The sequence below is a fragment of the Sardina pilchardus genome, chromosome 24 (assembly GCF_963854185.1).
Source record: "Sardina pilchardus chromosome 24, fSarPil1.1, whole genome shotgun sequence".
NCBI lineage: Eukaryota > Metazoa > Chordata > Actinopteri > Clupeiformes > Clupeidae > Sardina > Sardina pilchardus.
Window position 1 is genome coordinate 17,299,815 of NC_085017.1, and position 27,344 is coordinate 17,327,158.

General features: G+C 38.1%; 1 protein-coding gene across 2 annotated transcripts in view; it reads right to left on the minus strand.

The window, feature by feature from the left end:
• The window catches only part of LOC134072871 (BOLA class I histocompatibility antigen, alpha chain BL3-6-like), a 37,508-nt gene that overhangs the window by 5,846 nt on the left and 4,318 nt on the right, over nt 1-27,344 (minus strand). Inside the window, exons 1-2 of one of the 2 annotated variants that reach the window (XM_062529742.1) lie at nt 26,233-26,302; nt 7,159-7,419 (exon numbers count right to left, since the gene is read on the minus strand). In XM_062529742.1, coding sequence (XP_062385726.1) covers nt 7,159-7,419; nt 26,233-26,287 — 316 coding nt within the window. In that variant the 5' untranslated portion in view covers nt 26,288-26,302. Of the gene's footprint in view, nt 1-7,158; nt 7,420-26,232; nt 26,303-27,344 lie in introns of those variants that run through there. The other variant, XM_062529741.1, reaches the window with a different exon arrangement.

Genomic DNA, 27,344 nt, shown 5'->3' on the forward strand with positions numbered 1-27,344 from the left:
GTGTGTGTGTGTGTGGGGATATCAGAGGCATGCTGGGGGATAACAGCAGTTTGCAGTGGCGCCGCTGAAGACAAATCCTCATATGGGATATTCTGCCCTTAAATCCAGAAGGTATGAAGTGAAGTGATGTGACTCCAGCAGTGAGTTTCCGTGTGTGACTGCAATCCCTTTTTACATCATTAGGGTTCTTTGTTGCTCTGAGTTACCATCAACATTTAGAGCACCCAGGCTACAGTACACCTCCTGCTTTATATGAACCTTCACAGTTTCTCCACTGTGTAGTCCTCCTGCAGACATAATTCATTCTTTGGACTGCACCATGATATCACATCCAAATGATTAGCATAATTTTGGATTTCATGTCTAATATACTGAGAAATTTAAACATAATTAATATATTTTGTAACAGCTAATCTCCTTTCTGTTACAGTTGCTATACAGTCTCTTTAGTTCCCGACACCTGGAAGATGGCCAGTTTGGTCCAGTGTGTGTGTGTTTGTGATTAACAGTGATGCAATGGGGATGCAGGGGAGTGTGCTGCGGGGTAACAGAATTGGAATGACAGTGGTGACGGATAGTGGTAGGTTTTAGTGGAGTGATGAGTAGGAACAGTGATGTGTTGTGCGTGCTGTAGGTGGGATTGGGTGTTAATGGTTGTTAATGCAGGAGAGAGCAGAGCTGTGGGAGGACAATAGTGTGCATGAGAGTGGATGGGGGTATCATCAGTGGACTGTTGGGGAAACAGCAGTGGGCAGTCAAGCTGCTGAAGACAGTGGAAAACAGATCGGGCAATCTGGTCTTATCTGCAGTGATCATGTATGGATGCTCCAGTGTTACTGTGGTTAGCCTGCTTCTTTAAGTTAATTTTGGACAGGGGCTTCTTAATGTGTGTTTGCCTTGGATTTTGGCACAAGGGATTTTAACATCTAATCCTGTGTATTAATGTAATGCTGAAGCTAGCGTAGGCTAGTGACTGCTGTGAATAGGGCAGCTGACAACAAGGGAAAGACCTTGTGACTGCACGGAAAGACGGCTGACAGGAGGAAATAGACCCCGCCGGGGCCTCAATGGGTTAGCAGCTCATTGAGGCAGTAGCCCAGGCTTTTATAAGCTATGAGCTACACCCTACTAAGCTACAGTACGACATAATGAAAAAATACCCCTAGAGTCAGCGAGAGTGGGGGCGGAAGATGACTCACCTGTGTTGGATTTGGTTACTGACCCTGGAACGAATTTGATTACGAGTAAGGAAAACATGTCTGTGGAAGCCGCTTGTTCAGAGAAAGTTGATAAGAAGTTGCAGGTGTGTGTGTGTGGGTGGCAGAAGGTTACAAGTCTAAAGGGCCTGAAAATCCATCAAGGGAAAAAGAAGTGCTTGGTAGAGGGAACGCAGGGTCCCCGCATTGATAGTTACTTCTTGAGAAGTGTATCAAGTCAGTCGGTTGAAGTTCAGCGACAGGAAGTAATCCACAGTTCGCAGGACATCAGCACCCCTGTTGTTGAGGAAGATTTGAGCACTGAGGCAGAAAGAGTGACCAGGCAGCCAAGGAGGGAGAAGATTAATGGTCATAGACTTGGGGTTAGGTGGCCAGGTGCAGCAGATGGTAGACTATGGGAGGATGTTAATAGTGATCTTGTCAGCATCCTGGGGCAGCTTAAGGGGACAGCTGAAAGTAAATTAGAGAAAATGGGAGACATTATCTATAGCTATGGTAAGGAAAGATTTGGGATTATTGAGAAAAGGGCAAAACGGCAACAGGAAGTAGTTAAATCTAGGCGCCAGAAAGAGATAGATAAACTCATTAAGGAGAGGAGGCAGCTTAAGAAGCAGTGGAGAAAAGCTACAGTCGTTGAGAAGGAAGGTATTGACATTCTGCAGGCAGATGTGAGGGGGCAGTTGGCAGTGCTAAGAAGAGCAGAAAATATTAGGAAGAACAGGAAAAAGAAATCACGAGCTCGACTAGCATTCTACAAAGACCCATTTAAGTTTGTTAAGTCATTATTTGTAATGCAGAAAAGTGGTAGCCTTTTGGAACCTAAGCTGAAACTTGAGGAGTACTTAGAGGGGGTGTACAAAGACGGGGAGAGGTTCAGAGAGATGGTGCTTCCCGCTGATATCCCGCCTATTGGTGATGTAAGTAGCCAGTGTGATGACAGTCCACCAAGGTGGAAGGAGGTGCAAGAAGTGATTAAGCATGCAAGGGCCTCTTCGGCCCCGGGACCTAATGGGGTGCCCTACCGACTGTATAAGAGTGCACCAGGTGTTTTGAGATTTCTGTGGCAGTTAATGAAAGTAGTGTGGAGAAAGCAGTGTATTCCTAAGGCTTGGCGTAGGGCTGGGGGAATATTTATTCCTAAAGAAAAGGATGCAGTGGAGATTAATCAATTTAGACCAATTAGCTTACTGAATGTTGAAGGGAAGGTTTTCTTTAGTGTTGTGGCACGGAGGCTGACAAGTTATCTTGAAAGGAATAAGCTAATTGATACCTCGGTGCAAAAGGCTGGAATCCCTGGCTTCTTAGAGCATACCAGCATGATTTGGCACCAAATTCAGTTAGCGAAGCGTGAGAGGAGAGACCTGCATGTTGTGTTCTTGGATTTGGCTAATGCTTTTGGATCAGTACCGCATAGTCTGTTGTGGGAGGCCTTTGACTACTTTAGAATTCCAGGTAGCATTAAAAGCCTAGTGAAAGCATACTTTCTGGATATTCAACTATGTTTTACTACTTCGGAGTACACCACAGGGTGGCAGCAGCTTGAGATAGGGATTATGGCGGGATGTACCATCTCCCCACTTGCTTTTACAATGGCAATGGAGGTCATTATTAGGGCATCAAAATGGGTAGTGGGTGGGGAGAGACTGCAGGGAGGGCTACGCCTCCCCCCAGTTAGGGCTTTCATGGACGACATGACAACTATGACGTCTACTGTCCCATGCACCAACAGGTTATTGGATAAGCTAAATAGCAATCTGCAGTGGGCTAGAATGAAGGTGAAGCCTAGTAAGTCTAGGAGTCTCTCAATTGTCAAAGGGAAGGTAGTAGATAAGAAGTTTGTTATTGATAAGGAGGTGATGCCCACAGTTATGGATAAGCCAGTGAAGAGTTTGGGAAGATGGTATGATGCAAGCCTTAGTGATAAGGTACAGGTTGAAGAATTACGACAGGTCACTAGGCAAGGTATTACAAAAATTGACAAGTCAGGACTACCAGGTAAGCTTAAGTTGTGGTGTTTGCAGTTTGGCTTATTGCCCCGGCTAATGTGGCCATTGACAGTCTATGAAGTTCCTCTGTCAAAGGTTGAAAGGTTAGAAAAAATGATCAATTCCTTTGTGAGAAAATGGCTTGGAGTGCCTCGCTGCTTAAGCAGTGTAGCCTTGTACGGGAAGGGCATTGTGGAGTTGCCAATATCTAGTCTGACAGAAGAATTTAAGTGTGCTAAGGCTAGATTGGAAATGACTCTTACTCAGTCTAAGGACCCAGTGGTGAGGAAAGTTGCACCTACAGTTAAGGCAGGGAGGAAGTGGAACCCAGAGCAGGCAGTTAAGCAAGCTCAATCAGCATTGAGGCATAGAGACATAATGGGTCATGTGCAGCATGGGCGGGGGGGTCTAGGTTTAGACATAAGAAAACCTTTGTGGAGCAAGGCTTCTGCAGGAGAAAGGAGGAAAATGGTTGTGGAGGAAATGCATAGGCAGGAGGAGACTGTTAGATGTACCAAGGCAGTATCTCAGGCAAGACAAGGGCAGTGGGTAAACTGGGAAGGGGTGGAAAAAAAGCAGATTAAATGGAAAGATCTATGGGGCATGGATGCTGGCAGGATTAGATTTATGTTAGGTGCTACATATGATGTGCTCCCATCTCCCAAGAACTTAAGTCAATGGTTTGGTGAGGATGATAAATGTACACTTTGTTCGTGTGTGGGCAGCCTCCACCATATCCTATCAGGGTGCAAGGTAAGCCTCACCCAGGGGCGCTATACATGGCGTCACAACCAAGTACTGAAATGCTTAGCAGCAGCAATTGAGGATAAGCGGAGAGAAGTTAATTCATTAGCAGCAAGTAAGGATGGTAAGCAAATTAACTTTGTACGTCAGGGGGGTCAACAGCGTTCCACGAAGGCCAGGTGTAAAAACGGCTCTTTAGCTAATGGGGGTGGGAAATGAAGGTTGATCTAGGCCAGCAGATGGCAGTACCTTCGCATATAGTGAGCACTAGGTTGCGACCCGACTTGCTGCTGTGGTCTGATAGAGATAAAGTGGTTATCCTGGTCGAGCTAACTGTACCTTGGGAAGACAGAGTAGAAGAGGCCAATGAGTTAAAGAGAGCAAAATACACTGAAATAGCAGAGGAGGCAGCGCAGCGAGGTTGGAGTGTGAGATTAAGGCCTATTGAAGTCGGTGCACGAGGGTTTGTGGCCAGATCTGCTATTGGCTTGCTGTCTGAGTTGGGCATTCGTGGACGAAGTCTAAGGCAAGTGGTTAGTAACATGTCTTTGGCAGCAGAGCGAGCAAGTGAATGGTTGTGGGTAAGGAGAAACTCTACTTCCTGGGGTAAGGTAAGTTAGCTGGCTTATTTGTTTTGTGTTTGAGACAAGGTGCCTAGGTTTATGGTGTGTTGGTTAAGGTTTTCAAGCTGACCAGTAAGTTGGCTTGTTGCGCAAGCTAAGACCAGCAAGTCGGCTTGTTGCAATGTGGTAGTATGGGTGTGTGTGGTGTGTTGGTTAAGGTTCTTAAGCTGACAAGCAAGTTGGCTTGTTGCGCAAGCTAAGACAAGCAAGTCGGCTTGTTGCAATGTGGAAATGTATGGAGGCAGCATGTGGTGGTAGCATGTAGCGTAACAAAAGCTAAACTAGTGGTAGTATGGAGGCAGCATGTGGTGGTAGCATGTAACGTAGCACAAGCTAAACTAGCTGGTTTGTTTGTTGCAATGTGGTAGTATGGTGGCAGCATGGAGGGGAGTGACTCCAGGACGCTGGTTTCACTGTTAAGCCTTCATGAGGTGTCGTGGGCCTAACTTAACGAAACATCGGTGAATGAGGGTGCCCACTTGATAACTCCAATGACATGCTGTATACCATATACTGCTGTGGGATTGGCCATCTGTCTTGTGTTTGTGACCATTGGTTAACAGAGTGGTGGTTAGCCTGCTTCTTTAAGTTAATTTTGGACAGGGGCTTCTTAATGTGTGTTTGCCTTGGATTTTGGCACAAGGGATTTTAACATCTAATCCTGTGTATTAATGTACGTAATGCGGTTCATTTTAATCTTCTTTTTTCTGTATCTAACAGTGAATATCTAAGTTCCATACTCTCCTAACCACTATGACTATCACATTCTAATTACTATCATTACTCTGGATTATCTGTCTAATATACTAAGAAACTGACAAAATCTGATGGGGCTTGTAGAAAATGTATATGCATTACTACTTTATATTGTGCAATACAGGAAGAATGCATTATATACTGGTTATTATTATTATTATTGCTCCAGACACAAATGGCCTGTTTGGTCCATCTGAATGTACTGAGGTGTTAAGAGCTGCATCACACAGGGTCCTGTCTGACTGCTGGGCTCAGTGTCGTCCCTCAGCCCAGTGTGATGCTGTGCAGGGCAGGTGAGGAGCCCCTAGTTACAGCTGGGCCTTCAGGGGCCTCACATGCTGAGGCTCCATCTCTCCCTCTGCTGCTAATCTGATTCATGATCTACTGGTGGGGTTCTCTGTTCAACGTTCTGTTTGTCTGTTTTCCTCACAGCTTCCTCCTCAAGCCTAAAGGCACAGAGTGAAATGGAGGGGTGGGTTTGCATATTAACCCCTAATCAGCCTCTTCATTCAGACGACCCCATCCTCTCATCTCCCTGCACTAGTGTGTCTGTGTGTGTGTGTGTGTGTGTGTGTGTGTGTGTGTGTGTGTGTGTGTGTGTGTGTGTGTGTGTGTGTGTGTGTGTGTGTGTGTGTGTGTGTGTGTGTGTGCGTGCGTGCGTGCGTGCGTGCGTGCGTGTGTGTGTGTATCTGTGTGTGATTAACAGTGATTCTGTAGGTGATGCAGTGGTGCATGCTGGGGGTTAACAGTGTCGAGTTGGGATGACAGTGGTGAGGGGTTAGTGGAGGGATTTTTAGGTAACAGTGGTGGTCAGCTGGGTAGAGTGGAGTTGTGTGGTAGAGGCAAGGGTGTGTGCGTGTGTGTGTGTGAGAATGGGGGCATCACTGGACTGTTGGTGAAAAACAGCAGTGAGCAGTCAAGATGTTGAATATAGATCTCTGTGTGTGTGTGTGTGTGTGTGTAATGCTCTACCTCTTGTGTCCCCCCTCTGTTCCCCTGAGAAGCAGCAGCCTCATGCTGATGTCAGTGTGAGAGAGAGAGAGCAGCGGGTGCTGAAGGCCCTATACTGTGACAGATGCTACACTGCCCCTGTATGTTAGGGGTGTGTCTGCAGATCGCTACAGAAAACGCTCCTTTCAGCCTACCGGTTCTCCACTATACATGAATGTGCACCAAACACGCAAGTTTTTCATAGACAAAGTTCAAGTGGTCACAAAATGGCTAAAATGACGAGCAACAAACAGCAAAAGCATTTTTGGTTCTATGAGGTCGAGGGGAAACGGGACAAGACCTACAATGTGTGTAAGGTAGAAAATCAAGCCCTACCTTGCCGACTTAACCTGACAATTTTTTTAATATGTAGGCCATTATAACTGATGTTCTCAACTGCAATTCCGAGTTGTTGGAACTACAGAAATATGTTTAGAATTATCTTAATGAATAATGCAACAAGGACAAAGCAAACTGCGTTGTTTGTTTATTTAGAATGGAATAGATTGCAAATGAATCCGAATGGAGAAACGTAATGCTACATAAAACGTAAAATGGTTTTAGGTCCCTGCAGCAAAAGAGAACATTGAAGGCTGACTATGATGCTTTCTGCCATGGCAAGGCCGCCTCGTGTGTCTGCTCATCGTCAAAGTCTGAGGTTTTTTGTTGTCATAGCATAGGCAAGCACTTAATGCACTTGACAAAGCCAACACATAGCCTATGTTGTCACTGCCCATGACTTGTTTACATGTAAAATGGTTCCATACCGCCAACTTTCCTCCAAGCTTGCTCAAAGTTAATTATCCTGATTTTGTTACACAACTTTTGTCAAACATTACTTACCTGTGGACTGGTTGAAGCGTTCCATCAGAATTTGTATACTGGCTTTATATGTTGGAACAAAACCACCCTCCCTCTGACTTTCACTGTCCCAGTAATCCTTTCCCTCATTCTCTTCAATCCACTTAGTTTTAGGGATCATTCTGTTGATATTGCTATCAAAGTACACAAATGGCATATCATCCACTAGGCCAACTGATGTGTACTCAGGTATTTCAGAAATCCCTTTCACTCCGGTGAGAATGTACTTCATGGAGTGAGTGTCTGGAGAGAGAGAGGAGCAGGGATAGATAAAAGACAAACAACAAAAGTTATTTACAGACAACAACAAAACAGCAACAACAACAACAACAACAATACTTCTGATCAGTGAACACAGTGTTTAGCAGAAATCATACCTATCACAATGTGAGACAATGGCCTCTACTTCTGGCGATTGCAGCTGTGGTGAACTATACATGAAACTACCTGTCTAACACAAGGCCCTTTATCCTCTAGCCCAGGGGTCTTCAACCTTTTTCAGCCCAAGGACCCCTTAGCCGAGAGAGACACTGAGCCCGCCCCCCCAAATTTAGGCCTCATATTCATACAAATACAGTTCTGCAAAAAATGAAGAGACCGCTGAACATGTACATTATTTGTAACAGGGGTACATTATATAACTAGTTTCAATTAATTCTGTTTATTATGGACAAGGCAACATTTTGGGCAATGTCTCTGAGCGATACTTTACCATTGACATTGGGCAACATAATTTCTATCTGAATGAATCACATGACCATCTGTGAGCTTCTGAAAATGCAATTAAGAAAATATTTTTATATGCTGAGGTTAGTGCTGAGGTTAAAGGTAGTGTGCACAATTTATTAAAACGTGTACAAGTATTAAAATTGTATTAAAACGTGTAAAAGTTTTACTAAATCATGCACACCTTTTACTACATAGTGGGATCATTCAATTTGATCATTCAATAGTTTTGAGCATGACTAGTCTGTTAATTATAGTGCATGAAAATGCACTATACTGTTCTTCCTAGGCTTCTTCTTATTAGAGTGCATGCAAATGCACTCTACTGTTATCCGATTTCTTATTACAGTGCATGAAAATGCACTGTACTGTTCTTCCTAGTTACAGTGCATGAAAATGCACTGTACTGTTATCCCTAGGCTTCTTCTTCTTCTTCTTCTTCTTCTACTACTTCTTATTATTACAGTGCATGAAAATGCACTGTACTGTTCTTCCTATTCTTCTTATTACAGTGCATGAAAATGCACTGTACTGTTCTTCCTCGGTCTTCTTCTTCTTATTACAGTGCATGAAAATGCACTGTACTGTTATTCCAAAACTTCTTATTACAGTGCATGAAAATGCACTGTACTGTTATTCCAAGTCTTCTTATTACAGTGCATGAAAATGCACTGTACTGTTCTTCCTAGGCTTCTTATTCTTCTTCTTCTAACGCTCGCAATTCAGCTTCAACCGTTTAACGTAGAAACTTCATTCAAACGTTGTTGCGTAGGTCTTGCTTATGCCATGTGTGCTTTGTATTTTTCAACTTTGTAACTTTTATACTTTTTAAACTATTAGTTAAAAACTATTACAATTTCCCCCATAGACTTAACATTGTTCATTATGACATCACGGCAGCAATTAGAATCTTAGGCCAGGTGGCCGGCCACCTGGGCACCAACTGTCAGTTTCTCTGGCTTTAAGCATACATTCTCTCAGAAGACTACACATATCCTGTTAAACTGTTTCCTCTGTCCACAACTGTTTCAAAATAAAAGTCCTCACTGCAATAATACACTATTAAATCATTTAACCATTGAAACTACTCAACTATTGAACTGTTCAACCATTCCAACTGTCAGTTATCATCCACTATGCCTCCAGTCAACTACATGAAACCTCCATGTACCTAGCAACCAACATAGCAACCATTAAAATTAAGTGTTTATGACCGTTTCCATAGCAACCAACATGATTATACTGCAGTAACTTCTTGTTTCCTGATAGTGGCCACCATGGATACCCTAGCAACAAATGTTTCAAAATAAAAGTCCTCACTAGCAAGTTAGCTAGTTAGCATGGTTAGCATAGTTAGCATTGTTAGCATAGTTAGCATTTTTAGCATAACTGCAAAAAATCATCAACTAAGTCAGCTAATCAACCTGGTTAGCATTGTTAGCAAATTTAGCATTGTTAGCATAGTTAGCATTTTTAGCATTACTGCTAGAAATCATCGGTTAAGTTAGCTAATCAACCTGGTTAGCATTGTTAGTAAAGTTAGCATTGCTAAGATAATTAGCATTTTTAACGTAACTGCTAGAAATCATTAGCTAAGTTAGCTAATCAACATTTTAACATGAATAGAAATCATTAGTTAAGTTAGAACTGGAATGTTTCATCTTTAAACTGTCTACCTTCACACTATCAACTCTCTGTAAACTATGCAACCACCATGTTTACCCTAGCTACACCTTAGTAACCATATCTACATTATCTATCTATTTTTGCATTTTCATGCACTGGTAATTCCTTGGAATTGCATTTCTAGTTCTTCTTCTAACGCACGCAATTCAGCTTCAACCGCTTAACGTAGAAACTCCATTCAAACTATGTTGCGTAGGTCTTACTTACGCGATGTGGGCTTTGTATTTTTCAACTTTGTAACTTTTATACTTTTTAAACTATTAGTTAAAAACTATTACAATTTCCCCCATAGACTTAACATTGCTCATTATGACATCACGGCAGCAATTAGAATGTTACCCCAGCTGGTCAGCCACCTGGCACCGACTGTCAGTTTCTCTCAGGCTTTAAGCATACAATCTCTCTGAAGACTACACATATCCTGTTAAACTGTTTCTTCTGTCCACAACTGTTTCAAAATAAAAGTCCTCACTGCAATAATACACTATTAAATCATTTAACCATTGAAACTACTCAACTATTTAACTGTTCAACCATTCCAACTGTCAGTTATCATCAACTATGCCTCCAGTCAACTACATGAAACCTCCATGTACCTAGCAACCAACATAGCAACCATTAAAATTAAGCGTTTATGACCGTTTCCATAGCAACCAACATGATTATACTGCAGTAACTTCTTGTTTCCTGATAGTGCCCACCATGGATACCCTTGCAACAAATGTTTCAAAATAAAAGTCCTCACTAGCAAGTTATCTAGTTAGCATGGTTAGCATTGTTAGCATAGCTAGCATTTTTAGCATAAATGCAAAAAATCATCAACTAAGTTAGCTAATCAACCTGGTTAGCATTGTTAGCAAATCTAGCATTGTTAGCATAGTTAGCATTTTTAGCATTACTGCTAGAAATCATCGGTTAAGTAAGCTAATCAACCTGGTTAGCATTGTTAGTAAAGTTAGCATTGCTAGCATAATTAGCATTTTTAGCACAACTGCTAGAAATCATTAGCTAAGTTAGCTAATCAACATTTTAACATGAATAGAAATCATTAGTTAAGTTAGAACTGGAATGTTTCAGCTTCAAACTGTCTACCTTCACACTATCAACTCTCTGTAAACTACGCAACCACCATGTTTACCCTAGCTACACCTTAGTAACCATATCTACATTATCTATCTTTTTTTGCATTTTCATGCACTGGTAATTCCTTGGAATTGCATTTCTAGTTACAGTGCATGAAAATGCACTGTACTGTTCTTCCTCGGTCTTCTTCTTCTTCTTCTTCTTCTTCTTCTTCTAACGCACGCAATTCAGCTTCAACCGTTTAACGTAGAAACTTCATTCAAACGTTGTTGCGTAGGTCTTGCTTATGCCATGCCTGCTTTGTATTTTTCAACTTTGTAACTTTTATACTTTTTAAACTATTAGTTAAAAACTATTACAATTTCCCCCATAGACTTAACATTGCTCATTATGACATCACGGCAGCAATTAGAATCTTAGGCCAGGTGGCCGGCCACCTGGGCACCAACTGTCAGTTTCTCTGGCTTTAAGCATACAGTCTCTCAGAAGACTACATATCCTGTTAACTGTTTACTCTGTCCACAACTGTTTCAAAATAAAAGTCCTCACTGCAATAATACACTATTAAATCATTTAACCATTGAAACTACTCAACTATTGAACTGTTCAACCATTCCAACTGTCAGTTATTATCCACTATGCCTCCAGTCAACTACATGAAACCTCCATGTACCTAGCAACCAACATAGCAACCATTAAAATTAAGCGTTTATGACCGTTTCCATAGCAACCGACATGATTATACTGCAGTAACTTCTTGTTTCCTGATAGTGGCCACCATGGATACCCTAGCAACAAATGTTTCAAAATAAAAGTCCTCACTAGCAAGTTAGCTAGTTAGCATGGTTAGCATTGTTAGCATAGTTAGCATTTTTAGCATAACTGCAAAAAATCATCAACTAAGTTAGCTAATCAACCTGGTTAGCATTGTTAGCAAATTTAGCATTGTTAGCATAGTTAGCATTTTTAGCATTGCTGCTAGAAATCATTGGTTAAGTTAGCTAATCAACCTGGTTAGCATTGTTAGTAAAGTTAGCATTGCTAGCATAATTAGCATTTTTAGCGTAACTGCTAGAAATCATTAGCTAAGTTAGCTAATCAACATTTTAACATGAATAGAAATCATTAGTTAAGTTAGAACTGGAATGTTTCATCTTTAAACAGTCTACCTTCACACTATCAACTCTCTGTAAACTATGCAACCACCATGTTCACCCTAGCTACACCTTAGTAACCATATCTACATTATCTATCTATTTCTGCATTTTTATGCACTGGTAATTCCTTGGAATTGCATTTCTAGTTATTAATCCAACTTCTTCTAACGCTCGCAATTCAGCTTGAACCGTTTAACGTAGAAACTTGATTCAAACTTTGCTACGTAGGTCTTACTAAGGAGACCTGTGCAATATATTTTTCAACTTTGTAACTTTTATACTTTTTAAACTGTAAATTAAAAACTATTAAACATTTCCCCATAGACTTAACATTGCTCATTATGACATCACGGCAGCAATTAGAATGTTACGCCAGGTGGCCAGTCCAGGTGCAGCAGCTCTCTCTCTCTCTCTCTCAGGCTCTTGAGACTACATTTTCTGTTCCCCTGTATCAACTGTATCAACATAAGTCTTCCTAATTCCATCCAACTTTCTATCCATTCATCTTCTTCAAACCATTCACTCATCCACCCATTCTAAACAGTCTGCCTGTCAACATCAATTAGACTCTACATTCAACTTTTAAACAATCTACTCTGTCTCAGGCTGGCTCTCTTAAGACTAGCCAGTTAAATTGATTACACCTGTATCTGTATCCACTACTCTCAGTAGAGAGCTGTGTCTCTCCATTCTACAAGAATATAAGGCACATTCCATCCAACATTCTATCCATTCATCTTCTTCAGACCATTCACTCATCCACCCATTAAACTGTCTATCAACATCCATTAAACAATCTGCCTATCAACATCCATTAAACTCTCTGTCTATCAACATTAATTAGACTATCTACATTCAACTTTTAAATTATTTTGTCTCAGACTTTAAGAGTACACTGGCTCTCTTAAGACTAGCCAGTTAAATTGATTACACCTGTGTCAACTACTCTCAGAGAGCTGTATCAGTGTCTCTCTTAACAAGAATATAAGGCACATTCCATCCAACCTTCTATCCATTCATCTTCTTCAGACCATTCACTCATCCACCCATTAAACTGTCAATCAATATATATTAAACAATCTGCCTATCAACATCCATTAAACATTCTGTCTGTCAACATTAATTAGACTATATACAACTTTTAAAGTATTTACGGTGGGTCCCTCTCAAGCAGCGTTTATATGTCCTCCCTCGCTCCTCGATCCTCAATGATCTACATAAAGAAAGATAGAAGAAGGGCTAGACTATACCATTGTTGCCGCTCCATCATTCTTTATGTAGATCAGTGAGGAGCGAGAGAGGACGCGTAAACGCTATATATGAGAGGCACCTTCTGTCTCAGGCTTTAAGCATACAATCTCATTAAGACTACAGATCCTGTTAACTGTTTCCTCTGTCCACAACTGTTTCAAAATAAAAGTCCTCACTGCAATAATACACTATTAAATCATTTAACCATTGAAACTACTCAACTATTTAACTGTTCAACCATTCCAACTGTCAGTTATCATCAACTATGCCTCCAGTCAACTACATGAAACCTCCATGTACCTAGCAACCAACATAGCAACCATTAAAATTAAGCGTTTGTGACCGTTTCCATAGCAACCAACATGATTATACTGCAGTAACTTCTTGTTTCCTGATAGTGCCCACCATGGATACCCTAGCAACAAATGTTTCAAAATAAAAGTCCTGGAGTTCCGGTGACATGGTGGCAGCTTGATTGAGTTCGCCCTTACCTCCCCCGAAATTAACTCTGTTTTTTCGTCTATCCTACATATAAATAAGGAAAATATGTCAGAAAGCTAAACTAAGTAATGAACCTTCGGTCCGGAACGTATAAGGAATTTAATAAGTATCAGCCAAAGAAGAAAACTGCAAACAAACAAAAGGCTGGAGATGCAAACAGCATGGCCAACTTAAGTGAAATGCGGAAGCTGTTTACAGAGCTAAAAGACTCCTTAAGCAATGAATTCAAAGACTTGAAAGGTGAGCTGAAAGAGTTTCGTCAAGAGACGGAGCGCGATATTAGAAAGATTATGCAACAAACGGCTGATTTAAACCAAAAGTTGGACGCAACAACAACGCGCGTTGTTCAGCTGGAAGCTCGGGTGAGCGACTTGGATGATGCGGAGGCTGATAACCAGAAAACTACGAAATGGGTAAAGTCTCGAATTGATGAACTTGTTGATCAGATGGACTACTGGGATAATAAGTCGAGACAAAACAATGTGTGCATTTATAACGTACCTGAAAAGAGTGAAGGGAGCGACATTATGGAATTTCTTGATCAGCTGATTAGAAATGAATTTGAAGTGCCGGGAGATTTGAACATCATTCATGCTCATCGCACCTATCAAGAACGTAAGGATTTTGTTCGGCCGATTATTGTCACCTTCCTCAATAACAGCACTAAAAGACGCGTCCTGCAAGCTGCCTGGGCAAAGAAGGTAATGCTAAGGGACACACGGATTTACTTTGATCACGACTTCACCCCCAAGGTGAGAAAACAAAGATCCCTGTACAAGCCTATCAGAGCACAATTGAAGGCCCAAGACATCAAAACCCACATTCTGGTTCCTGCTAAACTAAAGGTTTTCTACGGAGACGAGTCTACAAAAACCTTCCCAACTCCAGCGGCAGCAATAAAAGAACTTGAAGAAAAAGGATTATACAAAGACGAGAATTAGGCTGATCAGTGATCTTACACTGGAGGTATGACTATAGAAAATACAATGGTGGACACTCGGTTTGCCTAATTGCCTACTTGAATGTTAATGAAGGCCTCGGGCTTTATTTATTTATTTTTTTTTGGACAGATTTTTTTTTCTTCTCCATATCCCTCCTCTGAGGACACAAACTAAACAAGGACACACTATGTTTATTGGAACGTTTAAGTAACTAGCCCATTGGCCACTGTTTGTGGTAATTTGGTTATAATCTTCTCAAAACAAGCTTATTTATGTCAGAAGGCATTAATTGTTTACTGTAGGACTTGTTATAAATGGGGGAGGGGGAGGGGGGCACTTTACAAACTGCTTCAGGATATGTAACTGAATAAAGCGGTTATATTGATCCTAATTATTAGAATAAACAACAGTCACCAAAGATATCACCTAATAATGGGGTGGTGCAGATGGAACTTTTGTGTTAGTATAGGTCCTATGTGTGATGTGTGTCGTAGATATGTTAAATGTCTTTTTTTTGTTTACTTGTTGTTGTTTTTTCATTTGATAAATCCTACCGGTTACACTAACCTGAATGGTGGCAAAATTATTATTTTTCTTCTTCTTACTTTAAAGGACTACTATGGATAAATCATTGAAATTAATCACATGGAATGTTAAAGGTATAGGACACCCTATCAAAAGGAAAAGAATACTTACAGCTCTTAAAAAAGAAAAAGTGGGAATAGCCTTATTGCAAGAAACTCACCTTTCACCTGAAGAACATCTTAAATTACAGAAAGACTGGGTTGGACAAGTTTTCTTTTCATCTTTTAGAACAAATAGCCGAGGAGTTGCTATTTTGTTTCACAAACATATACCCTTTGAATTAATCGATCAGACCTCAGATGCAGAGGGAAGATATATCTTGGTAAATGGGAAGATTTGGGGCAAACCGATAACTATACTGAATATATACGCTCCTAATACAGATACACCTACATTCATTGCTGATATGGTTTCTCTTTTGAATATACAATGCACAACATTTTGCTTGATGGGAGGAGATTATAATTTAACTCTGTCATATTTGGATAAATCTTCACACTCGGGAGGGTCTAACCCTAAATCTGCAAAAATGTTGCGTGCCTTGGGATCAGAAACAGGGTTAATCGATGTATGGAGAGAAATTAACCCTACAAAAAAGGATTATACTTTTTTTTCCAATAGACATAAATCTTACTCTCGTTTAGATTATTTTTTTCTTCCTAAAAAGTGTATAAAGCTTGTTTCATCTTGTGATATACATGAAATCTCTATATCAGACCATGCAATGGTCTCTTTGGAAATCACTCTTAATGAAACTTATAAATCTAAAATGTGGAGATTTAATAATCTGTTATTAGAAGACGAAACGTTTTGTAAGAAAATGAGAGAGTGGATTGAAGAGTTTAATACTTATAATTTACCATCTGATATAGCTCCATCCATACTTTGGGATGCAGCAAAAGCCACTTTGAGAGGACACATTATATCATACTCCTCTTATAAAAATAAAGAAAGACAATCAATCTCTAAGGGTGTAAAGGAAGAACTGCTATTTAGAGAAGCATTACACAAACAAGATCAATCGGAAGAAAATTGGAACAAACTAGTTATAGCCAGAGCAAATTTCAATTTAGACCATTCAAACTATATTAAACAAGAAAATATGTATTTGAAACAAAAAATCTATGAATTTGGGAACCGATCAGGTAAATTATTGGCACACTATTTAAAAAAGGAACAGGCTAAGAGAACTATAATGGCCATTAAGACTGGAAATGAAGTGACATATGATCCATTGGGAATTAATAGACACTTTTTTGATTTTTATAGTGGTTTATACACATCAGAAAACATTTCAGTTCCTGAGGCAACAGCTTTGTTAGATCGTTTGAATTTACCTCAGGTTACAGCCTCAGACCAACAAAACATCAATAAAAACTTCTCTGAAGAAGAGGTGCTTTCTACAATTAAATCATTGCCAGCAAATAAGTCTCCAGGCCCGGATGGCTTTTCTGGAGAATTTTATAAAACTTTCTGGCCACAACTTAAATTAGTTTTTATGTTAATGGTCAACGACTTCTCTACTTATAACACACTTCCTGTCTCTATGAAAACAGCTAGAATTTCTGTTATATTGAAAGAAGGTAAAGACCCTCAGAGTTGTGCCTCATATAGGCCTATAAGTCTGCTTAATTGCGACTATAAAATTATCACAAAACTGTTATCGAAAAGATTAGAAGCAATCCTTCCTAAATTAATAAAATTAGACCAAACTGGATTTATTAAAGGTCGCCATTCATCCGATAATACTAGGCGGTTGTTTAACATCATACACTATTTGAATCAGGAAAAAATTCCCTCATTACTAATATCCCTTGATGCCGAGAAGGCGTTTGATCGTTTAGAATGGAATTTTCTTTTTTTAGTATTAGAGAAATTTAAATTTGGCCACAATTTTATTGAATGGATTAAAGCAATATATGACACTCCAAATGCAACTGTCTCCACCAACAATGTGGAATCTCACCCAATGCACTTAGGAAGAGGTACCAGACAAGGTTGCCCTCTCTCCCCATTATTATTTGTTATTGCTTTGGAACCGTTGGCTGAGATGATTAGAACTAATCCTATGATAAAAGGAGTGATCGCGGGTACACAACATCATAAAATTTCACTCTATGCTGATGATACCTTATTATTTGTGACTGATCCTATGTCAACTTTATGCCATGTTCTGACTGATATTAAAACATTCTCAAAAGCGTCAGGATATAAGGTAAATTTACAAAAATCAATTGCTTGCCCTCTTAATATTTTAAATGAAGAAAACATTAAGAAAGAATGTCCCATCTCTTGGTCAGTAAATGGGTTCAAATATCTTGGAATAAAAGTGACACCTACCTTGGATAGATTATTTAAGGAAAACTTGAACCCTCTGCTGGAGGAATGTAAAAAGAAACTTCAGACTTGGTCTGTATTACCACTGTCCCTTATTGGGAAAATCAATGCTATTAAAATGAGTATACTCCCTAAATTCATCTATGCCTTCAATATGTTGCCATGTTATATTCCATCTTCTTTCTTTACGCTTATCAATAAATGTCTGACAAAGTTTATATGGAACAACAAGACCCCAAGAATTAAGTTGTCCACCTTAACTAAGTCTCATTTGAAAGGGGGGTTAGGACTCCCAAATTTTCTTTGGTACTACTGGGCCTCCCAAATTAGAAATATAATAAGTTGGAAGCTGGGAACTAGTTCTCTTTGGGTCGCATTAGAATCATTAACATGCTATCCATTAGAGATCACAACAACACTTTATGTTAACAAATTCCAATCTTTGATTAATGTAGAGGGGTTGCCCCCTCTACGAGCCACATTAGAAGCTTGGCGAGATTGTAACAGGCACCTGAGTACAGAAGCACATATAAGCAAAGAATCCCCTATTGCATTTAACCCCGACTTTCTAGCTCTCTGTCAAACCGACTTTCGAAACTGGTCATTTCATGGTCCGAAAACTTTTTCGGACATGTTAGATGGGGACTCTGAGTCTGTTAAATCTTTTACTGCTATTTGTACAGAATATCAAATTCCCAAAACAGATTTTTTCAAATACTTGCAAGTTCGTCATATTATTATGTCTTTACAAAAAAAAAGGACAACTTAGACTCTACTCCACTGAGTTGGAAGAATTTGTTATTTCTGCCACTTCGATAAAAGGGAAGATATCTCAATTGTATAGAATTTTGTCTGAAAACTCTCAGAATTCCTTTTCTCCCTTAAGAACAAACTGGGAAATAGAGCTTAAAATAAAATTCAGCAAAAAAGAATGGTTAACTCTGTGTACTGAACTGACCTCACCTTCAACTGTTAACATTAAAGTTAAAGAAACTAATTATAAATTCCTGTTTAAATATTATATAACCCCAGTGAAGCTTAATAAGTTTGATGACACAAATTCTCCTATTTGTAGGAAGTGCGGAACTGAACTAGGAACATTTATGCATCTATTTTGGCATTGCAAAATTGTTTACTCCTTTTGGGAGAAGATCCATATAGCAATTCAAGACATCTGTAACTGTACTTTTGAGCTATGCCCTATGCTGTATTTGCTGAATTATGACCTGGGAAACAAGTTTCCCTGTGCAAAAAAATGTCTGTTTACAATGTTTTCATATGTTGCAAAAAAATGTATACTTACCACATGGATATCCCAGCCAGGACCCACTTTGGGTCAATGGCTGGAGCAGATAATAGACTTATTGCCCATGGAAGAAATGATTAGCCAGCAACACTTAAGACTGCAAGATTTCTTATCTACATGGTCCTTAGTATTGAATTATATAGAGACTATAAAAACATAGACTCCTGTGAATAATTGGACAGATCCACGGATTGTGGTAACGTAGGATTATTAGCATTATAAGTTTTGTCTTTTGTCTTTTGTCTTTTTTTGTTGTTGTCTTGTTGCATATTTTGCTGTCTTGTCCTTATTGTTTTATGTATTGTGGTGTGGCTATGTCTAAGAATGTATGTGATGTGTGATAAATTGTGAATAAAAAAAAAAAAAAAAAAAAAATAAAAGTCCTCACTAGCAAGTTATCTAGTTAGCATAGTTAGCATTGTTAGCATAGCTAGCATTTTTAGCATAACTGCAAAAAATCATCAACTAAGTTAGCTTACCAACCTGGTTAGCATTCTTTGCAAATCTAGCATTGTTAGCATAGTTAGCATTTTTAGCATTACTGCTAGAAATCATCGGTTAAGTTAGCTAATCAACCTGGTTAGCATTGTTAGTAAAGTTAGCATTGCTAGCATAATTAGCATTTTTAGCACAACTGCTAGAAATCATTAGCTAAGTTAGCTAATCAACATTTTAACATGAATAGAAATCATTAGTTAAGTTAGAACTGGAATGTTTCAGCTTTAAACTGTCTACCTTCACACTATCAACTCTCTGTAAACTACGCAACCACCATGTTTACCCTAGCTACACCTTAGTAACCATATCTACATTATTTATCTTTTTTGCATTTTCATGCACTGGTAATTCCTTGGAATTGCATTTCTAGTTACAGTGCATGCAAATGCACTGTACTGTTCTTCCTAGGCTTCTTCTTCTTCTTCTTATTATTCCGCTTACCAAATTCATTTTTTCTATTCAGCTTGAACCGTTTAACTTAGAAACTTCATTCAAACGTCACAACGTAGGTCTTACATAGGGGAATGCTGCTAAGTATTTTTCAACTTTGTAACTTTTATACTTTTTAAACTATAAATTAAAAACTATTCAAAATTTCCCCATAGACTTAACATTGGCCTCTATGACATCACAATCGGATCATTAAGCAATTAGAATCTTATGCCAGGTGGCCAGCCCCACCTGCAGCAGCCCTCTCTCTCTCAGGCAGCATACAATCTCTGTGAAGACTACATATCCTGTTAAACTCTCTTTCCACAACTGTTTCAAAATAAAAGTCCTCACTGCAATAATACACTATTAAATCATTTAACCATTGAAACTACTCAACTATCTAACTGTTCAACCATTCCAACTGTCAGTTATCTTCAACTATGCCTCCAGTCAACTACATGAGACCTCCATGTACCTAGCAACCAACATAGCAACCATTAAAATTAAGCGTTTATGACCGTTTCCATAGCAACCAACATGATTTTACTATAGTAACTTCTTTATTCCTGATAGTGGCAGCCATGGATACCCTATCAACAAATGTTTCAAAATAGAAGTCCTCAGTAGCAAGTTAGCTAGTTAGCATAGTTAGCATTTTTAGCATAGCTGCTAGAAATGATTAGCTAAGTTAGCTAATCAACCTAGTTAGCATTGTTAACATAGTTAACATTGTTAGCATAGTTAGCATTTTTAGCATAACTGCTAAAAATGATTAGCTAAGTTAGCTTATCAACCTGGTTAGCATTGTTACCATAGTTAGCATTGTTAGCATTTTTAGCATAACTGATAGAAATCATTAGCTAAGTTAGCTAATCAACTTGGTTAGCATTGTTAGCATAGTTAGCATTGTTAACATTCTTAGCATTATTGTTAGAAATCATCAGCTAAGTTAGCTTATCAACCTGTTTAGCATTGTTAACATAGCTATCATTTTTACAATAACTGTTAGAAATCATTAGTTAAGTTAGAACAGGAATGTTTAAGCTTTAAAATGTCTACCTTAACACTATCAACTCTCTTTAAACTATGCAACCACCATGTTTACCCTAGCTACACCTTAGTAACCATATCTACATTATCTATCTATACATTTTTTTGCATTTTCATGCACTGGTAATTCCTTGGAATTGCATTTCTAGTTATTATTATTCCGCTTACCAAATTCATTTTTTCTATTCAGCTTGAACCGTTTAACTTAGAAACTTCATTCAAACGTCGCAACGTAGGTCTTAAATAGGGGAATGCTGCTATGTATTTTTCAACTTTGTAACTTTTATACTTTTTAAACTATAAATTAAAAACTATTACAAATTTCCCCATAGACTTAACATTGGCCTCTATGACATCACAATCGGATCATTAAGCAATTAGAATCTTATGCCAGGTGGCCAGCCCCACCTGCAGCAGCCCTCTCTCTCTCAGGCTTTAAGCATACAATCTCTGTGAAGACTACATATCCTGTTAAACTCTCTTTCCACAACTGTTTCAAAATAAAAGTCCTCACTGCAATAATACACTATTAAATCATTTAACCATTGAAACTAACTGTTCAACCATTCCAACTGTCAGTTATCTTCAACTATGCCTCCAGTCAACTACATGAGACCTCCATGTACCTAGCAACCAACATAGCAACCATTAAAATTAAGCGTTTACGACCGTTTCCATAGCAACCAACATGATGCTACTATAGTAACTTCTTTATTCCTGATAGTGGCAGCCATGGATACCCTATCAACAAATGTTTCAAAATAGAAGTCCTCAGTACCAAGTTAGCTAGTTAGCATTTTTAGCATAGCTGCTGGAAATGATTAGCTAGGTTAGCTAATCAACCTAGTTAGCATTGTTAACATTGTTAGCATAGTTAGCATTTTTAGCATAACTGCTAAAAATGATTAGCTAAGTTAGCTTATCAACCTGGTTAGCATTGTTACCATAGTTAGCATTTTTAGCATAACTGCTAAAAATGATTAGCTAAGTTAACTAATCAACTTGGTTAGCATTGTTAGCATAGTTAGCATTGTTAGCATTTTTAGCATTATTGTTAGAAATCATAAGCTAAGTTAGCTTATCAACCTGGTTAGCATTGTTAACATAGCTATCATTTTTACAATAACTGTTAGAAATCATTAGCCAAGTAAACCAATCAACCTGGTTATCATTGTTAGCATAGTTAACATTTTAGAATACCTGTTAGAAATCATTAGTTAAGTTAGAACAGGAATGTTTAAGCTTTAAAATGTCTACCTTAACACTATCAACTCTCTTTAAACTATGCAACCACCATGTTTACCCTAGCTACACCTTAGTAACAATATCTACATTATCTATCTATACATTTTTTTGCATTTTCATGCACTGGTAATTCCTTGGAATTGCATTTCTAGTTCCTTGGAATTGCATTTCTAGTTGGAGTGCATGAAAATGCACTGTACTGTTCTTCCTATGCTTCTTCTTATTATTCCGCTGATCAAATTCATTTTTTCTATTCAGCTTGAACCGTTTAACCTAGAAACTTCATTCAAACGTTGCAACGTAGGTCTTCAATAGGGGCATGCTGCTATGTATTTTTCAACTTTGTAACTTTTATACTTTTTAAACTAAAAATTAAAAACTATTACAAATTTCCCCATAGACTTAACATTGGCCTCTATGACATCACAGTCGGATCGTTAAGCAATTAGAATCTTATGCCAGGTGGCCAGCCCCACCTGCAGCAGCTCTCTCTCTCTCTCTCTCTCAGGCTTTAAGCATACAATCTCTCTGTGAAGACTACATATCCTGTTAACTGTTTCCTCTTTCCACAACTGTTTCAAAATAAAAGTTCTCACTGCAATAATACACTATTAAATCATTTAACCATTGAAACTACTCAACTATTTAACTGTTCAACCATTCCAACTGTCAGTTATCATCAACTATGCCTCCAGTCAACTACATGAGACCTCCATGTACCTAGCAACCAACATAGCAACCATTAAAATCAAGCGTTTATGACCGTTTCCATAGCAACCAACATGATTTTACTACAGTAACTTCTTTATTCCCGATAGTGGCAGCCATGGATACCCTATCAACAAATGTTTCAAAATAGAAGTCCTCAGTACCAAGTTAGCTAGTTAGCATAGTTAACATTGTTAGCATATTTAACATTTTTAGCATAGCTGCTAGAAATGATTAGCTAAGTTATCTAATCAACCTAGTTAGCATGGTTAGCATAGTTGGCATTGTTAGCATAGTTAGCATTGTTAGCATAGCTGCTAGAAATGATTAGCTAAGTTAGCTAATCAACCTAGTTAGCATTGTTAACATAGTTAGCATTGTTATCATAGTTAGCATTGTTAACATAACTGTTAGAAATGATTAGCTAAGTTAGCTAATCAACCTGGTTTGCATAGTTAACATTGTTAGCATAGTTAGCATTTTTAGCATAACTGATAGAAATCATTAGCTAGGTTAGCTAATCAACCTGGTTAACATTGTTAACATAGTTAACATTGTTATTATTGTTAGCATTTTTACCATAACTGTTATAAATCATTAGCTAAGTAAACCAATCAACCTGGTTATCATTGTTAACATAGTTAGATAACATTTTAACATACCTTTTAGAAATCATTAGTTAAGTTACAACTGGAATGTTTAAGCTTTAAACTGTCCTATGCAACCACCATGTTTACCCTAGCCACACCTTAGTAACCATATCTACATTATCTATATATATATTTTTGCATTTTCATGCACTGGTAATTCCTTGGAATTGCATTTCTAGTTACAGTGCATGCAAATGCACTGTACTGTTCTTCCTAGGCTTCTTATAGTTATTATTATTCCGCTTACCACTTTTTCTAACCGCAATTTCTCTTCAACCGTTTAACTTAGAAACTTCATTCAAACTTTGTAACGTAGGTATTCTAATGGATCGGGTTGCTATGACTTTTCAACTTTGTAACTTTTATACTTTTTGAACTATTAAATAAAAACTATTCAAAATTTCCCCATAGACTTAACATTGGCCTCTATGACATCACAATCAGGTCGTTGAGCAATTAGAATCTTATGCCAGGTGGCCAGCCCCACCTGCAGCAGCCCTCTCTCTCTCAGGCTTTAAGCATACAATCTCTCTGTGAAGACTACATATCCTGTTAACTGTTTCCTCTTTCCACAACTGTTTCAAAATAAAAGTCCTCACTGCAATAATACACTATTAAATCATTTAACCACTGAAACTACTCAACTATTTAACTGTTCAACCATTCCAACTGTCAGTTATCATCAACTATGCCTCCAGTCAACTAAATGAAACCTCCATGTACCTAGCAACCAACATAGCAACCATTAAAACTAAGCGTTTTTGACAGTTTCCATAGCAACCAACATGATTATACTACAGTAACTTCTTTATTCCTGATAGTGGGCACCATGGATACCCTAGCAACTACTGTTTCAAAATAAAAGTCCTCACTAGCAAGTTAGCATTGTTAGCATAGTTAGCATAGTTAGCATGGTTAGCATAGTTAGCATAGTTAGCATTTTTAGCATAACTGCTAAAAATGATTAGCTAAGTTAGCTAATCAACCTGGTTAGCATTGTTAACATAGTTAGCATTGTTAGCATTTTTAGCACAACTGCTAAAATGATTAGCTAAGTTAGCTGATCAACATGGTTAGCATTGTTAACATAGTTAGCAATGTTAGCATAGTTAGCATTTTTAACATTACTGCTAGAAATCATCAGCTAAGTTAACTTATCAACCTGGTTAGCATTGTTAGCATAGTCAAAATTTTAGAATACCTGTTAGAAATCATTAGTTAAGTTAGAACAGGAATGTTTAAGCTTTAAAATGTCTACCTTAACACCATCAACTCTCTTTAAACTATGCAACCACCATGTTTACCCTAGCTACACCTTAGTAGCCATATCTACATTTTTTTGCATTTTCATGCACTGGTAATTCCTTGGAATTGCATTTCTAGTTATTATTATTCCGCTTACCAAATTCATTTTTTCTATTCAGCTTGAACCGTTTAACTTAGAAACTTCATTCAAACGTCGCAACGTAGGTCTTAAATAGGGGAATGCTGCTATGTATTTTTCAACTTTGTAACTTTTATACTTTTTAAACTATACATTAAAAACTATTAAAAATGTCCCCATAGACTTAACATTGGCCTCTATGACATCACAATCGGATCATTAAGCAATTAGAATCTTCCCCCCTGCAGCCCTCCCTCTCTCAGGCTGCATACATCTCTCTGTGTAGACTACATATCCTGTTAAACTCTCTTTCCACAACTGTTTCAAAATAAAAGTCCTCACTGCAATAATACACTATTAAATCATTTAACCATTGAAACTACTCAACTATCTAACTGTTCAACCATTCCAACTGTCAGTTATCTTCAACTATGCCTCCAGTCAACTACATGAGACCTCCATGTACCTAGCAACCAACATAGCAACCATTAAAATTAAGCGTTTATGACCGTTTCCATAGCAACCAACATGATTTTCCTATAGTAACTTCTTTATTCCTGATAGTGGCAGCCATGGTTACCCTATCAACAAATGTTTCAAAATAGAAGTCCTCAGTACCAAGTTAGCTAGTTAGCATAGTTAGCATTTTTAGCATAACTGCTAAAAATGATTAGCTAAGTTAACCAATCAACCTGGTTATAAGTGTTACCATAGTTAACATTTTAACATGAATAGAAATCATTAGCTAAGTTAGAACTGGAATGTTTCAGCTTTAAACTGTCTACCTTCACACTATCAACTTTCTTTAAACTATGCAATCACCATTTTTACCCTAGCTACACCTTAGTAGCCATATCTACATTATCTATCTATACATTTTTGCATTTTCATGCACTGGTAATTCCTTGGAATTGCATTTCTAGTTATATATATATCTAAAAAATAATATACAGTTTACATTGTACAAATCACCTATTTAAAATCATAGGCATTTGAAGTACTGTCTTGGTGCAGTCATGATCATATTTTGTGGAACAAATCTATAGGTGTACTTTAACTTACTGTAATGCTGATGTACTAATGTATATTTATATATTTAGTCAATTGGACTAAGTTGGCGTTGACTTCCCTGATTTTGTTTGCTTTTATGATTTATTTGATTTGTGTTTGTTTGTCTGTCTTGTAGGCTATGTCTTGGTGTCACGGGAACGCTGGCGATTACGCCGCTCCGTCCGGCATTTTTGTCTTGTTTTTATTTGTAAATTTGTTTGTTTGTCTTGTTGTCACGGGTACGCATGGCGACTACGCAGCTCCGTTTCGGTTATGTGTGAAGTGCTTTGGGTTGCACTTGTGCACGTTAAAATGCGCTATACAAATAAACATTACTTACTTACTATATTTATGTTGTTATTGTAGCTTTGGGCCTAAGCTATAAAATCTGAACAAAACAGACAACTTAACAAATAAACAAATACATCTATATTAGCCATACAAGCATATTAAAGAACAAACTAACCTCCAGATGTTTGACAGAAGCAGCACAGGTCTAGTAGAAGCACAATGACCTTCATATTGTTCTTCTTTAGGTGTAGACTATCTAACTGATAAAGGGTTACAGGCTGTATTTGTCGACTCCCTTACTTGTTTGAAATCAATGAGGCAACTGACCATTTTTCATTGGCACACATAATGAATGATAGTGGAGGCCAATCCCTAATTTCTGGGAGAGAGATTTGGACACAATGATATTTGAGAACAGCACCTGCGTCATCTGTTTCATGGCAGAAATTTCTGTGTACGGTTGGTTTCAGAAACTGAAAGTAATCTGCAGCAAAGGGAGTGGGAGGGGTTGATCTGACCAACAGTCTTAATAAATTTGCTTCCACCTTCAGACCAAATTGTCAAGCTTAGAGTAAAACTATTTGAAAGTGAAAAAAGAGACCATCATTGATTCAATCTGTTACACTCTTTGTCGTGTACACTCACTTTAAGCATATTTTTAAAAAATATTTTCTAGAAGATGTCCTGTAACCCTGTTTCTCAAAATAGCCAGAAACATTGCAATGTGAAAAAACGGCACCTTGCTAACCGTGTGTAAATATTTTCGGTAAGACTTTACATTACAGATCAGTAATAAGTGGGCAATGTTATGGTAATATATATGCAATTTCATGATAATAATATTTTTAAACCACATATTGCAAATAATGAATGTGTAATTTCTAGACAATTACTGTGCAATTACCATACAACAACAATGCAAATAACTTGGTGTTACGGCGTAGGCTCGTTTACACCATAACATAATAAGGAGGCAAGAAACGGTAGTAAAGAATATCAAATTTATTGAGAAGTATAATCAAACTAAGTAAATTATACGTGTCTAGGGTATGTTGATGCAACGTCGTGCATGTATGGATGTGGTGAGTGTCTAGTAGATCAGTATAAGAATGTTAGCTGTAAAGGGAAAATTATCATTAAGATAAGAAGAGTGAGTTATGAGGAAATATAGAGCGTGTACAAGAAGTAAGCCATATAGTGCCTATGTGAAAGGAAAGAGTGCCCAAATGAAAGAGAGAGAGAAAACCTTTTATAGCCCAACCCCTAAGTACAGGTGATACCAATAAG